The 17,566-nt window shown below is 42.3% G+C and overlaps 1 protein-coding gene across 1 annotated transcript in view; it reads right to left on the bottom strand.

The window, feature by feature from the left end:
- Positions 1-2,313: 2,313 nt before the first annotated feature.
- Positions 2,314-17,566, bottom strand: part of COL13A1 (collagen type XIII alpha 1 chain) — a 56,845-nt gene continuing 41,592 nt past the window's right edge. Inside the window, 6 exon segments of the mRNA XM_085229247.1 lie at positions 2,314-6,348; positions 8,603-8,641; positions 12,555-12,641; positions 15,799-15,834; positions 16,515-16,568; positions 16,852-16,905. Of these exon segments, the coding sequence (XP_085085373.1) occupies positions 6,316-6,348; positions 8,603-8,641; positions 12,555-12,641; positions 15,799-15,834; positions 16,515-16,568; positions 16,852-16,905 (303 nt within the window). The 3' untranslated portion in view covers positions 2,314-6,315.

The following is a 17,566-nucleotide window of genomic DNA, read 5'->3' as shown; positions in this document are numbered from 1 at the left end:
CAAGGGGCTTCTCTTTCTTCTCCTTGGGTACTTGGCTGTGCAGGGCTCCTGGGATGGAAGCACTAGAGATGGGAACCTCTGTGCCAGAGCTGGATGAAACTGACTGCAGCTTTACTGGTACATGTATGGGGCACCATGCTATTGCTGTAGTGAGATAGCAGAGGTTCATGTCTTTTTGTAAAAAAAAGGATCCAAATACATTTAGTTCCCAGCTCTATGGTCAGTGCTGAGCTGAGCTGCGACACACAGAAGCAGAAGGCAGTAGAGTTGCCTACATTACACGATGAGGATGTAATGAAGGTAGTTTTCTCTCCGCCATTCCTGCTGTGTGGAGGATGACTGACCACCCAATGTTCTTAGTCAGGCTAGCTCTGCATTCTAGTCTGTTAAAACTAGTCATTGGGGGAAAATTGTTAACAACTGGCATTCCTCAGGCAGAAAATGGACAGCATTGGATTGAGAGCTTGCAGAGACTGCCCTTGCTAGGTTATGCAAAGACCATCTGCCGGTTGACTTCTCAGTGCAAACACAGGCTGTTACTTTGTCAAAATAAACAACCTATCTATTGACAGAGCAGTTATAGACTGCTGACTGCCTCACTCACTAGTGAGCAGAAGCACAGCCTGTTTATGGCACTCTTGCTTTTGGACAGAAGCTGTTATATCTCAAACATAGCAATGAATATTTCATAACGTCAGAACTGAAAGCTATGGCCTCGCTCTTGCTTAAGCTGGCGGGCATCCAGGGGAGCCCTGGCAGTGCGCTGATGTCAAGTTCTCTGGAAGCTCTGACTTAGATATGTATATAATCCGGGAGTTTTATCAAATCAGTACAAGCGTTGTCATGTCGTTAGGTTAGCCTAATACGATCAAAATTGATGTGCGTATATTATGGCAGTAGATAACACATGAGATAACTGAGTTCTGCAAGTAATCCATATTTCTGTCATGACTTCGCTTTTTCCGTTTGCAGCCATCCCTCCTCCATCCTCTGCAGTGTGCGTGGTTTTGTGGTGCTAGTAGGTTGTGCACAGCAAGCACTTCAATACAGTAGAGAAGTTAAATCCTCATGTTTTGGAGAACTCTCTTGCTGTAGACTATTATTAAAATAGGAGCGTATCATTGGACTGACAACATCTTTTGGAAATATTGAAAAAAAAGAATGAGAGATGAAAAAAAAAAAAAAAAAAGAGGAAATGTTATGTTCAGTTAAGGAATAATCTGTAGGGTTTTATTCTCCAGAGCTCAGAAACAATAGCCACAGACAGGCGAGGTGCAGGGAGAGGTGGCATGGTAATCACACGTGTGGAATGACTCCTCTGAATAATTAAACACATCAGGGCCTTGAGCAAAGAGACTGAAAGGACACAGCTGATTCTTTCTGCTCACCACTCCATAGCTCTAAAGGATCGCTATTCAGATATTGAGCTCCTGTTCAGCCAAGAGGAGCAAGCTCCAGGGTAGCAGTCTAATTTTCAGACGTCTCGAGTTAGATGAGATGAATGTACCACTTGGGTACAGTGCGATCACCACAATAGCTGTCATGGCATTCGAAACCAAAGGAACTTTCCCCTTGTCACCATGCCTTGCCAAAAGCAAGCCAACAGGCCAGGTTCTGCCATCCCTAAAGGCTCAGTCTTTTGGATTTTTGTTTGTCCTCCCTAATCATTCTTAGAAAGAAAAAGATCAGATTTTACTTAAGCCAGGTCCCTTAGCAAACAGCTCTTGGATTTTGAGAGTGGAATGCATCTTGTTATTGATTGCCTCAGTATTTAGTGGACGTCACGCCAAACCGATAATCACAGTGATCTAAGTACAGGCATTCAGAATTAGCCTCTGCTTCCTCTGGTCTTGGCTCTATTTCCCTGGTTGCTAAATTTCTCTCAGTGTCACAACTCAAGTAACTTGTGTTTTGTGGCTGAGTTATTTGAGATTTTAGGATAAGGCTGATCAGGCAGCAGGAGGATTTGGGATCTCTGGCCTCCAGTAATACAGCTCCACTAATGTTGCTGCCTTTCCCTTAGCACAGGCACCAAGTCGGACTCTGGGACTCTGTCCATCTATCTCTGTCCAGCTGACTGTCAGCTATTTCCATGAGGCTGGTGCAGTGGTACGAGTATGTTTGGGACTTTTGTCCATCTACCAAATGGGTTGAGATGTGCCACCCACCTACTTCCCAGTCAGCAGGATGACCAACTAACAGCAGATGGCGTGGTTTCCTTACAATGTTGATCTGAAAATCATCCCCAAGTGAGAAAAGGGGTCAGAGAATTCATGGTTTATCAGCTGGCGTTAAAAGAAAAGACAAACTATGCATAAGTAAACAGGTATTTTTATAAAAGGGAAAAGAAAGTATGTACATCATACGTAACAAATGCAGATTGTCCTGGAATACGTATGGTTTAAAGACAAAAAAGAATCAAAGCTCTTAAATTACCAAGGAAAAAGTAGAAAAGAAAAAGCAAATACTCGTTCTGGCTGAAGAAGCTCCCGCTAAGGATGAAAAGATGATGGGAAAGAACAGCCCTTTGTTCTCTCCCTCGGATCAATTATTTAGTGTGGAATTTTCTTAAAGGCCTAAAAATTCCAAGCTGCGTCAAAAGGAATTGAAATAACGCCTTAGAGTCAGCAGTATATGACAATAATGACCACTAATACAAAATCATGTTACAGCACTTACAGCAGTGAAAGCCAAATAGCGTTCTATATTTAATATTAATAAAAGTTCAGTATAAGCAGTGTAAAAAGCAAATACAGACTCAGATGTCTCAATCAAACAGTGTTCGAGAGACGCACAGAAGCAATGCCCTGTCAGTGTTTATCCATAACTCATCACTACAGCTGTATTAAATACTGTGCGTTCTATGCCACCAAAGAAAAACTAAAAATCTCTCTTTTACAATTCAAGGAAACCACTTAGGTAACAACTAATTGCTTCAGAAATCATCCTCCTGCAGGGATTAATGAACTCACATCTGACCAGCATCAAACGATGTGGTGCCCAGGTTGCACGAAGGTGAGAGTTGGGTGCAGTGCCAATGACGAGTGAGCTTTCCAGATGGAAGCACCAAGGAATGGCATGCTTTCTCTACAAGACTCTCCAGAAGGGTGAAACTGCTCTCTCCGTGGCTCTGCCACTTGCGTGCAACATCAGGGTAAAAGCAAATCTTTGCAGGAGAGCAGAAGGGAAGATTTACTGAAGAAATATTTTGAAACAGTATTGTGAGAAAACAATGGAATTATCACAAAATGGAATTTCACGCTCCCAGCAAACCCCTGCTGGGAACAATAGATTGGCAAACACAGCCAAGAGAAAGCAAGAATACAAGACCCTCTCACATCTATCACTAACACATTTAACTTACTAACCTTGACTTTAGCAGGATTTTCTTAAGCAAATGACAAAAAAAAAAAAACAAAAACAAAAAAAAACAACAAACCTCCAATATACTGACTAATTCTTTCTGTTTGAGAAAAAACATTTATTTGATAACTTCAGCAAGCAAACAATCAAAGGAAAACTATAAAGCTAAACTGGTCTTGCTATGTAGCATTTTAAACAGTAGAAGCTTTACAGTCAACTCCTGAAACTACTAACATCTACAGTCTTAATTCATGTTCTGTTTTGACAAGAAAGGGCTACAAGAAGGCAGGAAGGATAAATAAATAAAAGTGATTAGAAGAATGATCAAAATGTGATCAATTGAGCGTTTCTAAAAATGCAGAAGAGAAAATACCCATTTTGCTTGGGCCATGAAAACCAGGAAGCAATACAGGGCAAAGGGAGAAACAAAATGTGTAGAAGAAAAGAAATGGTTACCCTCATCCAGCAGAGCATCATCCCGTTGAGTATGCTCAGTGTAAAGCAAAGCCCAAGGACGAGCTCAAGAGGAAGTAAACTGCTGGGTTTAGAGGGGAAAACAATAGCAATAATGTAGGAAGTAACTACCAAGAGCGTGCCGTTCTCAAGAAACATCTTTAATTGCTGGTTCAGAGCTTCTTAGCTAAGTCGGTGAGATTTTCGGCTGTAGAATGCTACTGAAGAGAACACAGTGACTCTTGCCAGACTCATTTTGTTATGACAGACCACTTAAGAACAGGAGAGACCGTTTTCAGTCAGCTGGCCTGTCACATAGCCCTTTTAAATTCTCTAGGTGTAGAGTTCTAGAGAAACCATTTCGTCCGGGAGAGGTCACTGGCACCTGGTCCCTAGGCACGGCCTGTGGGGATACATTCATCCCTGCTGAAAATTGGTTTGCCTATGGAAAGCACCATCTTGTTGTTGCACTTAGGGAGAAAAAATAAACAACACAACAGGAATGTCCTCAGGACACTTTGGGTCAGGAACTTCTATAAACTTATTCCAGAAGCCCATTAAAAATATATTTAAAGGGAAACTCTAGAAAAGAGCCAACACATGGCTCCAAAAATATCATTAATAAAAAGAAATGTAGAAGTAATGTTATCAAACTATATACATAATTGTTTTTACTTAAAAAAAAAAAAAAAAAAAAGGAAAAATGCACACCTACCGCCTGCAGTTCTGGTCAGGTTCTCCCCTTTTCCCTCCCTTCCCCCCCAAAAAAAACCATGAAAATAAGAACTACAAATAAAATAGAGTAATCCTTTCATCAGACTGGTTCCCAACTGAAACAACATATTGTCTTTCTGCGGTACTTACGGAATAAATCTCGTAGGTATAAAGATAAAAATTGCAATTAGGGTTCTGTTGTTCAGGTGAGACTAGAAGTAGGACTTGTTAATTCTTGAGTTACATTAGAAGCATACTTTCTGTGCGATGGTGAGAAGAGGTGTCCATGGGATACCAGAAGGGCAGGACTGTTCCAGCTGAATTGACCAAGGCTATTTGAATGAAGGTTACTACTTCTGGGGCTTCCCCAACTTCAAAATAGATCAGTATGAACTCAAAATCAGCTCTTTCTCTCTGAAGAAACGAGAGTGGTTTATGATTTAGTTCTGCCTAATGGCTTAGATAACATTATTAGCTGTAATAATGGCCCTGATTCACCAGAGTACTTACATATTCAAATAGTAGCTTTTAGGGCAATGGGAATCACATGCACAAAGTTAAATATGTGTTTTAATGCTTGGATAAATTGGATTCCCAAGATACTCAATGGAGTAGAAATGTTATGAGTCATGTATGCAGTATACGTCTGCAGTAATTAATTTCAGTTTTTTAACATACTGCAAGAGCTTTGTGGAAAAATACTATAGAGTACATGCAAATAGAATTTAACCTTCAGCAATGGGAACTGAACAAGGGAAGCTGGGTTGGTATGAAATATCCCCAGCTGGATGTCCTGACCCTCCAGTGGCTGGAAAGCATCCTTGGCACCCCGCAGCACCTTGCCAAATCACGATTTTCTTAACCTGAATCTATTAGAACACATCACCGTGGGACTCAACCCTTGCAATCATTAATTTCCATCTGTAAGTACACCTGCGGAGAGGTACCCACCAGAAGGGCCTCAGTAGGACAGCAGAATAGTGTATTTCTTGAGGGCTCCAGACAAAATACCTCCAGGAAGCAAAGCACAGGAAGCAAAGGAACCATTCAGTGAAACTCTTTTGTCCATACTCCTCATTTTCTTTCTCTGACAAGGTACTTCATGCCTTTAAAATCTAGCACGGCTTTCCCTTTTCAGCAAAAGGCTTAGGTCCTTTCTCCTTTACCTGGAGAAGGTGGTGTGTGATGAAAAGGTTAAAGACGGAATCATCAAAGGTATAGGTAGAAGTTTGTCATCTGGTAACCAAAGATGGTAGGAAAAGGTTTCCTCACGCCCTCTCAGAGCAGCACTCCAAACTGAATACATAGGGCTTGACTGACTTTTTAGAAGACAACTGTTCAAGAGGATTTCTTTCCTGGATCAAAGGATCCCCCTACTGAAATACTGTCTGTCTTGCACTCATTTATACAGCAATTGCTGGGACATGCGCCTGATTCTTCATCTGAAGAGTCTGACCACAATAATAGACTGAAGTGAAAACGATCAAAGGAAAAAATATTAATAATATAAATGGTGTCATTTTCCATCTCTGCCACTGGCCTCTGAGAGAAGACGGGAAGCAAAGCAAAGAGTGTTGTCACACTGACTCCCATAGTGCTGTTATCTAGGCACAGCTTCCTGGCGTGCAGTTGAAGAACTCTTCCTAAGCTCCAGGGAGGGAACTTGCAAAGCATCTCAGCAAATCTTCAGGAAGGTCCTTCTTGCTTGCTTTTTTTTCTTTTTTCTTTTTTTTCTTTTTTTTTTTTTGCTGTCATTTCTCAAGCTTCTCCACCCTTAGACTCATCTCACTTTTTGGCTATCAGCCAAGGAGTTTGACCCTTGAAACAGCAGACAAAGGATTTCACATGAAAACAGCCAGTCAGAGCTAACAACAACAAACAGTGACAGCCTGGCTACAGATTTTGCAGGCAGGGATCCAGAAATGGAACCATTGCATTTGGCACAGCACAAACCCAACTTCAACTCTTTGGAGTTGTTCTAGAAATGTGAGGCGCTTACATTTGGGTCGGCACAATTGCACTCTGATTTACAACCTCTGAGTTATCCGCAGTAGATGATGAGTTTTCTATTCCCACAGCCCTCATGATCATGTAGCCTGAAACACCTATCTGCTTCAGTCCAAAATACACAACAAAGGTAGGCTGTGATCAGCAGCAACCACCACACGTCACCGTTTTCCTACCCTTGTGATAGGCAAGCAGCTACATTAAGACAACACCACCATTTCTTTTATGACGGAGCAAATCCAAACAAAGGCAGTCCCATGCAGTTACAACCACAAGCAACAGTTACAAAAGAAAAACTATGATAGACAGCAAAGGCAATAGAAGTTACCAGCAGATTCTTCCACGGATCTGTGTTTTTGAGGATGAACTATAGCCAGCATTTTTAGGAAGGAGTGAAGCATTCAAACTACCTACCTTATAGGCCCAATGTTATAAGACCAGATAAGACATTCACTGCAGCTGCTGCTATCACCTTCCCAAACCAATCCTGCCAGCTGGTTGGGGTTTTATTGCTTTGAGTTCAACAGGTGCCTAATTAAAACATTAGACCCTATGGCATCCATGCTTAATTAAGTACTGCTCTTATTACACTAATGGGATATGGTACTGAGAAAACAAGAATCTCTTAGTGTTCCGCAGTTTGCTTTCTTTCTTTTCCAGCACCCCAAGCATCTCATTGCACGTGGAAGAGATTCGTCCAAAGGACAATGCTGGCATACAGACACGTTTGTAAAAATAATGAACATTACAGGGAGTTTATGACTCCCAGGGCAATCCGAGAGGGGAGCTGTGGGGCAGGGAGCAAAGGACTCAGGGCAGTAGAAACTCTGCTGCTTTTTACAGGAAACTCAGTTCAGGTTTCCACGCTTCTGCTAACTTTCTGAGCATGTCATGACATTCATTTAGTCTGATTATTTTCTTAATGGATAATTTAGGCTTTAGACATTAACAAAGGTAGGACAAGGAGAATTGTTAAGATGTACACATGCAAATTATGATGACGCACTGCAAATTTCCATGCAACTTTGGTTAGCATTAAAAGAGCCACGTGGATTGGTTTATCTAATAAATATTCATTAGGATATCATCGAGGTATTCTGCCATATGTTTGATTTTAAATTAAGGTAGTTGCAGGCCTATGATTCAGGAAGATTCTTAAATTCCTGGACTTATCGTTGTGGGAGTTAATCCAGGTAAGTAACTGCTAAGGCCAGAGGCAAGAGTCACCCAGTATGGCCTTTGAGGTGTTCCCTTTCCTGCACAGGCACTGGGCCTGCCCTGAGGAACTGTGGTTGGTTGCACTTGGCTGTCTGAATCTGCTCATGAGACATCATCTTGTTCCACAACCATGAGTCAGGGAATCTCTAAGTTCCCATTATACCGTGTATTTTCCCAGGAATACCTTAATTAAATCAACAAAAACCTGGAAACGTTTTTCTTTAATAAAAATACATCATATTTTGAAATAATCTTGAATGACTCCAGCTTGAAAAAAGGAAAATTGCTTTAGAAGGTATACAGGGCAGTTCCTTTGGGCACTTTTAATGCAATAATTTATTAAGTTCCTATATCCATCATGTGCACACACGTATCATGTAAATATTACAGCTGTACTCCATGACAAAACAAGCATAATGAAGACATACACAGAGAACTGACAAACAGGGATGAAGGGAGATCTAGTATTTCCTGTACAAAAAATACGCAGCTTCTTGATAAGTTGTAAAAATGCATAACTTCGAGCATTTCAGAGAAGAATGCTGTATAAAAATAAATATTCTATGTACAATAACACACACAGGCCAGTCCAGGGTTAGAACAATCACTGCAAAAGAAAAGATAAACAAACGTTAGTGTCAATTTCTCAGCCACGGGGAATGCAATTCTCTCCTTTTTCGACCCATAAAAAAGAACACTGGTGTAAAACAAAGGAGAGTTTTGCTCCCTGCTTCTCAGAGGTATGGTCCTGGAAAACCCATGCATGCCTCCACACCTATGCTGCTCACAGCCAGACAACATGCACTGCCAACTCAGCACAGCCCCACCATTTCCAAGATCGTTTTACCTTATTCCAGCAGCCTTGAACCGGAAGGCCATCTTCTCCCTGCAGAAGCATGAATGAAATAGCAGTTTAGGACACAGAAAACAGTGCAAAGAATGAGGAAAAAAGGAACGGACTCACTATTACAGCTGCAACAAACAGTCTGAACCAGGGTTGGAGGAATAGTCGGACAGATATTCCTCACCCCCTTGCAGTGACCCAGGCTTGTGGCTGAGCCCAGCTGGAAGCAAGGCTGGGGCTGGAGGGGCTGCCTGCAGGCTCACACCAGGGCCATAAGTTTGTGCACATTTCTCCAAGGAAGGTTCTTAACCTGGCTTCCCTCAGGGAAAGAGAGGAACAGAGGAGGAACAGAGGTCCTGTTCAGCTAGGGAAGTATAGCAGGAGGTTGGCCATGGAGAACACAAGATGGCAGGTCTATATCCTAGGCCTGGCTCTATAGCACTGAGGTGAGTTATCATGCCTGGCACAGCAAGGCCAGGCAAACCCCAGGGGCAGCACTAACTTTGGTTCCTGAGGAGGGCCTGGAAAAAATTCCATCTCCTTTCCGCCCTGTGTTGAAAGGTTTGCTTTATCACGTGGCAGACTGCTCAGCTGTCCCCTCCTGCCTCTGAAAGACTCCTGCTCCAGAACCTCAGCTGGCTCTTTGAATGATTGGTTTTGTGTTTTTTGCCCCAATAAAGTCAGTGAAATTTCTATAAAATACCCTCTCAACGCTGCAACTCCAAAACCTTGAGCTACAAGGCCAGGATGCAATTTTATTATTTTTCTATGTTGAAGGTTGGATACTTCAAGGACTTTGCCACTAAAATATGTGAGACTAAGCGTTTGTGAATTACTGGCATTAATTAGCACGTAACAAGAGAAAACAGGAACCCAATGTTGATAATAATGTACTCTTGAACAGATGAGCTGCTGAAAAGTCAGGCCCAAGAAGCTACATCTGCAGCATGAAGTCAAACACTTCTTGTGTGTGCATGTCAAACTCTGGAGCTGATTCTGTTCCCCATGAGAACCCAACTGCAGGCAGTGAGATTGTACAAAGAGCCAGGCAGGCACATTTCTTCAGTCAAATGACTCAGTTCTCACTTCCTCAAGTACCTCGTGAGAAAGTACATCATCCCATTTGAGAAGGGAACAAAACAAAACAAAAAAAAATAGAAAAGCAAATGCACAATAGCATATTGGGACAAAAACTACCTATCAGAAAGATGCTTAGAAGAGATTCATGAACTGGTATGTCCTGATGCTGCAACCATACTGCTTTCTGAATCAATTTTTTGGACTATGATCCCCCTCGTGGTATATTTTCACCCCCCTCTCCTCCCACTATGGGGAAATCCTGAACTTTAGATCAATTAACTACTGGGTAACTTGTGGCATTCCCATTGGTACTCTGGTTGTGGTAGGAATGACTGGTGCAGTGCGTTGCAGGAGGAAATGGAAAGTTAGGTTCATGAAGGAATGGAAAGGCAGAGTTATAGTGTAGGGATCAAAGGAAGACCAGGGTCATAAGGAAGTGTTTGTTGCAGGCTAATTTGCAGAGAATGGAAATGGGACGTGCTTATTAGTATCAAGTATCTCCATCCACACATCAGATGTGTAAATCATTAGTTCATGGCTTCCATAAGCTATGCACATGGATGTGTCAGCAGGATGCTAAGCTTTTAAACAAGCTGGATCAAAACCCATGCTCAAGTTCTCAAGCTAGCTTGCATGCCGGTATGCTGTTTGTGTAAATAAAAATAGCATTTGTATTTCACCAGATTTTCTGTCAAGTTTCCTTAAAAAAATAGGTGTGAAGAGGTGTGCGCTGTAATTTGGCCATGAAAAGCAGAGACAAACAAAAGGCAGTCTGTGGGGACACAGGCAGAGTCTGTGCCTGGCACCTGTGAAATTAGGTGCTGTACTCAGACAAAACTTACTCCATAGGAATTCTGACTATTGGCAGTGGGAGGTGAAACACGTGGCTTTTGTTCCTTTACAGGCATGATTTTGCTTCTGAGATTTGCTTTGTACTACCTGGAGTTGACAGAGTGGCAACTGAGGCTTTGCAAGTAGTCACCATGCTGCTATGAAGAGATAATGGCAGCATGTTGAGGACAGAGTGCTGGAAGGAACACTATCGCTAGCACTTCACAGAGGCCAAATAATGGAGGCTCTCACAATGACAACTCCAGGGCTAGTTTTCCCAGGAAACTAGAAAGCCCTGCTAAATATGGTATCGTGTTTTTCCTCGGGATACATTTTTCCAGCCAGTTGAAGGAACTGATACTACATCTCTTGCAAATGAAAGCAAACACCTTTAAATGAATGTAAGACTTGGAAAGGTCATCCTCAAGCAAACCTAGCCATGCTAAATGGGAGCGGGAAGGGCAGGAGAGCACAAGTCTCAGGGTATTATGGAGTGGTGCAGACATCTGGAGGGGGCAACAACCTCACCCAAATGCAGCACGTCCACAAATGTGAATGAATAAATTGGTGTTCTTTAATGGGATACTTATGAATCAATTGAGGTAAAGTGTTCCTGAATATCTTTTGTGCTACAGTAGTTGGGTTAAATGAAGCGCTAATACAGTGATCGCTTTTTAATATTAGAATGAGACAGATATGGGGAAATAGGTGATTCCAAGTTCAAGATTTTGGATGCTGTGGGTACCGTTTTCATTTCAGGGAAGAATCACAAACAGGAATTATCTAGTGGGAGCTGAGGGAGGTAAGTGTCTAGTAACATCTCACATGGGCCTCTAACAGCTATATTTTTCCAGTCAATATTCAGAATGACTGAGTAACACAGAGCAGTGTCAAACTGCTAAACACATACAAGCAATTAATGTTAATGAAGTATAAAAGCATTTCAGCTCCTTGGCTCAGAAACCAAGCTAGTGCAGAGGCAGCCTTCGTGTGTTAGTCTAGCAGAAGTTCTCAAAGTGAAGGCAAAGCGAGAACTGAAGCAGCATTTAAATTCTCATTCCTGCTGCATTTTCCCTCATGCCATAAAATAACACTGGCAGCAGCTGTGAATCAGAGGAAGAAAAAGACTGTTTCTGACAACAGTGGTGTGAGGGAGGTGGGATGGAGAGAGGTGAGGAAGGAGCTGTCATACATCTCTAGGGCATGCAACTACATGGAGGTATCAGAAAATAACAACCAAGATATAAAGGCAAACAAGCATGCAGGAAAGGGAAGGTACGCCATACCAATGGGCATGGGGCATCCAGCCCGTCCAGCCCAGGTAACCCCGGCTCACCCTTCTCGCCTTTAAAACCTCGGAGACCCTGTTCATGAAATCAACCACTATCGTTATTTCAGTTGATGCCAGTCACCTCCATGGCACCGGAGGACAGGCACAGTCCTGCACTGGGACTGTCACAGGGCACTCTGCCGCATACCCAGAACACATACGGCACTGTTCTCTGTTTTAGTTTGTCTGTGTGATCAGCTGCCTGTTTTTCTGCAATCTGCAAATCAGTATAACTGAGTTAAACTGGAGATGATGGGAACAGTATCTCATCTGTTTTCAAATCATCCGTTCTTCCTACCTTCACTGGAAATTCCAGCATGTGGATTTCTAGAAGCACGAAGCATGAGTGTTCCTGGGATTTATGGTCATTTCTGGCAGCATGTTCATTGCAGTGCATGAGTTTAGATGAAAATGTATACATACTCATAGATTTACATCTAGATTTATAGACAGTGTATTTTGGCAGAAACATATCCCATTGAAAATAACTGAGATGTGCTTCTCGACTGGGTAATGCGGCTCGAGTGTCCTGTGTCATTCTCAGGCAATTACATCGGCTGGCTGTTACTCCAAAGCAACAAAACCAGTTTTGCTCTTGTGAAGACATGATGACACTGAACGCTTCCAAAGAAAAACCATAGCTGGCAGCAAAGGAGGTCCTTTCTTCCCCATCAACACATCTTAAAACAGTACATTTGATAAAACAGAACATACCAACGGACAGGGTGCATCTAATCCAGGCGCTCCTTGGTCTCCCTTATCCCCTTTAGACCCTCTAGAGCCTTTCTTGCCCCTCTCCCCCTGTAAATAACAGTTTAGTCCAAGAAAAAAAGAATACACAAAAGCTTTAGGATCATCCATTTCAAACATATGTCAGCAATAGTTTAAAAATGATGAACACGTAGGCAACATTTTAAAAGAAGAGAAACCTCCCTTTGAGATGGTAAGTGAAGAGCAACATACGGCACTACTAACCTTTCCTAAGCTGTACAAACATAAGGGCCATTCCTAGAGTCCCACCCTGACAGATGATGTAGGCACTGCATCAAAGGAAAGTGGAGTGCCATAGCAGCAGAGCACTGCACTGTTGTTATGACCACTTCTCTGGGCTTCTCATATGTCAGTGGGAAGAGAGGATGGGAAAACCTCCTCCAGACATTATATGTTACTTGCTCTCATCAGCTGGTGATTGGCAGCAGTGCTCTTGAGAACAAGCCTTGAGGCAGAGCCCAATCAGGACCTCCTGTTGTGGTTGTGAGGCATTGCTGGCCCAGGCTCCTTGTGCTGATGTTACTTTTTCTTACTTCTCTGAATTCTCATTTAGAAATAAATTGTCATCCATGGAAACGTTTTAGAAGGAGAAAAAAGCCACCAACATAACCAAAGAGGTGCCTTGTTCTCCTGAAAGGGGAAGCAGTGGGTCAATGAAAGCCAGCCATAGCTGTGGCCAAGGGAATGTCCAGATGTCCTATGGTCCCTTCTCAATGAGAGACGATATGTCCTACCCACAAGCAGGTCAGCCAAGGCTGGGTGTTACATGGTTACTTGCTGGTCATATTGTCAGCAAATCTTTCTGTATAACTGAGGAAATTACCAAAGCTGCTGAGCATAAACAGGGAAAGGTGCTGCTGCACGCGGAATTGAATTTAGGGTCCTCGTGGGGAAGGTTAAAGGAATTTAGGGATAACATCAGACAGCACAGGCTGCTGTTTCTTCTTTAAAATGTGTTAAACTCAAAGCTGGCAGGAGAAATGGATGGGAGAGCAGAAGCAACGAGACGGAATCACCCAGAACCAAGCACTGGAACAGAATGATCCAGGAAAATGCAGCATGGGTTGCTCTGGAGGGAGGAGGAAGGAACCAGGAAGAAAGGCAGAAGAGGAAGGGATAAAGGGGACAAAGGTGGACCTGTAGGAGCGAGGAAGACACACATACACACATGAGAAAAAAATACAGGCATTAGAACAGCAGCAAAGATATCAGCTTAGTAGCAGAAGATAGGGTTGACACTTTTTCAGATGGGTTTTCTGAAGGGCTGTCTGCTCCCATTGTAACCTGGGGCCACCATCTTGGCTCTACGTGTCCCAGGCACTGAACAACAGGCAGCAGGAGGGTTGCTGGGGTTTAAAAAGCACTACTTGGCCTAAATAAACTAAGAAGGTGCACAGAGGGTTTTGGCAAACTGTTTGGAAGCTTAACAGAGTTGATTCTCAATTTTTAATGTACTCAACACTGAAAAGCTTCATATGAAAGTGCCATGCACACTGCAGCTGTCCAGAAAAAAAAAATAAAAAATGAAGTAAGGTTTCCCAAGGGAACACATCTCCCACTTCTAAAAAGCCAGGTGTGGTATCCCTGGACCCACCCCCTGTAGAACAGGTCAGGTCAGAACCTTTTCTTTAACTTCACAGATTTCTTCTCATTCATTTTGAGGTCTCCTGGCTGAACTGTCACAGTTTTGCCAGCAGTTAATTTGGGGGAGATTGCCCCTCACTTCTGAGGAGGTTCTGGCACAGCAGCTGTGCCCCACTGAGGGAAAACTAGTGCTCAGTTGGGAATACCTGGCAGCAGAGCAAATCCTAGGGAACAAGCAGTGGGTCAAGCTCTCCTAAATGGTGCTGGTAAGATGTCTGCAATGACTTCAAAGGGATGGAGGCATTCAGACAATACAGCTGAGAGCTCAGGGAAATCCTAGTAGCTTATCTACAGTCAGTGAAAAACCCAGTGAAAAACCAACTGAAGAAGTCTAGGAATTCTGTTACGGCCACTTTCTGTTTAGAAACCACATAAAACAAAACATCATACATCTTAATAAGGAGGAAATTAAGAAGCAAAGCCAGAAATGGAGTAATTAAAAAAGGGGAGAACTTTGGAGCTCCCTGGATACCTTTCTCCCCTAGTTTAAGATGCCAACTGGCTACTGCTTTTCAGAACTGCTCATTCTATGCAGAGTAAGATCAGAAATACATTGCAGATAAGAACAGAGAACACTCACTATGTACAAAAAGCAAATTCATATCATGAAATCACTGCATGGGCATATGAACTTATTTTCAGGTGTATTTAGGTGATACCAGAGTCTTATGAAGAAAGTACGCATCTGTATGCGTGAGTACACGCAAAAATACATACACATGTACATATTAAAGTGCTTGATATATTTACACAATTGTAATCTTAAAACCATAATCCAGAAGTCATTTACATTTCTAAATATAAATTATATTCAACTGTTCGTCTTTTTTCTGTTTTTAATCAGAAATGTTTGGGGCCTTCACGAACAAAAAACTCCCCATGTCACTGAAAATTGAATGGAAGAGGAGCTTCAATGCATGCTTTTTACTCATGGCTATCCTTCTAGAACACAGGTGTTAAGGCAGAAGAGCAGCCATTTGCAATATTGGTTTTGACCCAACTCTTCAGCACATCCACTCAGGGCAAAGCCTGAGAAGACTTCATGTCCAATTCTTTAATGTACATGAATTTATCATGTCCGAATTTCTCTCTTCCAGATTCTCCAGAGAATCATTTGCTTGAGGTCAACCTTCTTTTTCATGCTTCAGTGCAAATTCAAAATTAATGTTGTAAGATTTAGCAGCTGTGTCTCACTTTGTTCTCACGATAGTTCTCATAGTTTTCTATGCACATCACAAAACAGAGAGTAGGATTTCCTAAAGTGTGACACGTTGGTTTAACTCTATTACACATGAAGCCCTATGCTTCAGTGACAACAGAGTTGTGACAACAGTGAAACATCAAAAAATCCATCCTGCATCTTTCAGAGAGATATACTGTGATGTCCTAGAGGATGACACAAACTACAGGTATCACCTTCTGTATTTTTACAGGTAGTAAAGTGATTAATGTGAAGGTCTAGCAGACAGAATTACATGCTAGCTATCTTTACATTGTCCAGAAATAACCACTGTGCAAAGAACAAATTTGCTTGGTAACTTACCCGGATTCCTTTGTCACCTGGCAGACCTTGTAAACCCTGAAATACATCAGCACAAAAATAGAAATACTTTAACATTGTATGCCCACTCAAAAAGAAGGATTTGTGCCCAAGAGTTTGTCCCTTCTGTTTATATCAGTTACTAGATGGTAAAATTTAACATTTCCCGTGGACGACTTCCTTCCCACTTCTGTTAGATCATCCAGGCTAAACACACACCACTGCTTTTTCTCTAAGACAGAAGCAAGACGAGCTGAAAGAACGGAGAATTAACTTCACTGAATGCAATTTTTGTCACTGTGATGAAAAGACACTGCCTTCTCAATGCTGGATGCCTACCTGTGTTATCTACTGTAAGGAACCTGCTTTAGCAGAGGGTTGGACTTCATGATCTCCAGAGGTCCCTTTCAACGCCTACAATTCTATGATTCTGGACTAAAATATAAATCCTGGGAGTCTCACGCAGCTTCTTTTGGTAGTTTGAGGACTGTGGTAAGTTAACAGTTCCCTTCAGCTTCGTCTGCCTCATTCTGAATGACTGCTCTGAAACTACTCAGCTCTTTCTTTCGCTCCCATAGGATATTTAAGCTCTTAACTTTGGTTATTTAACACCTAACCTCGCTGAAATTGCAAATGCTATTTGCAGCAGCAACTTAAGCTATCAACCACAAGGAAACAGGCACTTGTAGATAACAAATCCCTAGTACTCCTGTACTTACAGGAAGTCCTGCTGGTCCCATTGGTCCTACAACTCCAGGATCTCCTTTACTACCCTGAAATAGAGACAGAAGAGTAGAAACTTTACACACCCATTCAGTATGAACAGGCAGCACAACAATGACTAACAAAATATTGCAGAGGAAATGTAAAAGATGTGTTTTAAAGCACCTAAATCCCAAGAAAAAGACAGAAGTCAAAGATGCCAACTGTGGGTCTTACATACACAGAGAAAGAAAAAATCTAGCTCCTAGAAAGACATAGAGCTTCTCCATTTTAAGGAGCTGTCATATCTTCAAAGAAGTTACAAAGTATTGCTCAGTTTTGAACCAAACTCACCCTTTCTCCTTTTGGTCCTGCTGGTCCCGAAACCCCAATTGGTCCTGGAGTACCCTGTAGTTGCAGGGAGGAAAACACATCAGGTCATTCTTATTGTGGGGCTTTGTTAAAGCCAGGAGATGTTGCTGCTCCTTCAGGAAAAAGCACAGCTGAGAAGGACAGTTCAGTGTTTAAAGGCATCTAGCACCACTACAGCTTTCAGTGATGGTGGTGATGGGTTTGAAGAAGTTCTTGCATGCCATCCAAAGAGTATGCATGGGAACTGCACCAGCACCATCTCACAGAGTGTCATTTTCTAATTTTGAAGCTACACCTTGATGGTTGTTACAGTAAGCATTTCTATTACTGCCACGATGGAATTTTTCTCTCCTGTTTGTCACAGACAAGGCTGAAAGCTGTAGCAGAACAAAGGCTATTTAGAAATATAGTAAGTGACTTTCTTTTCTTTCTATCATTTCCTTCCCTGCAGTGTCAGCTGAGTTGGCAAAAATAAAAGAGTTTGCAGCCAGTCATGCAAGTTGAAAGACACCTGTGAAACTTGTTTTGGAGCACTGCCTGTTGAAGGGTCCAGACCACATTCTGCAGCCTAGATAAAGCACAGCCTTCAGATCTGTCCCGTGCATTCACCTTCCTAACTCCAAAGTGTACTTCTGTCACATAGTGGCAACAGCTGATGTTGTGAAAAGGCTGCAAGCAAGGTGACTGTGGAGAATGA

Source organism: Meleagris gallopavo, chromosome 8, assembly GCF_905368555.1.
Source record: "Meleagris gallopavo chromosome 8, MGAL_WU_HG_1.1, whole genome shotgun sequence".
NCBI classification, from domain to species: Eukaryota; Metazoa; Chordata; class Aves; order Galliformes; family Phasianidae; genus Meleagris; species Meleagris gallopavo.
This window is presented reverse-complemented; position numbering and strand designations above follow the sequence as displayed.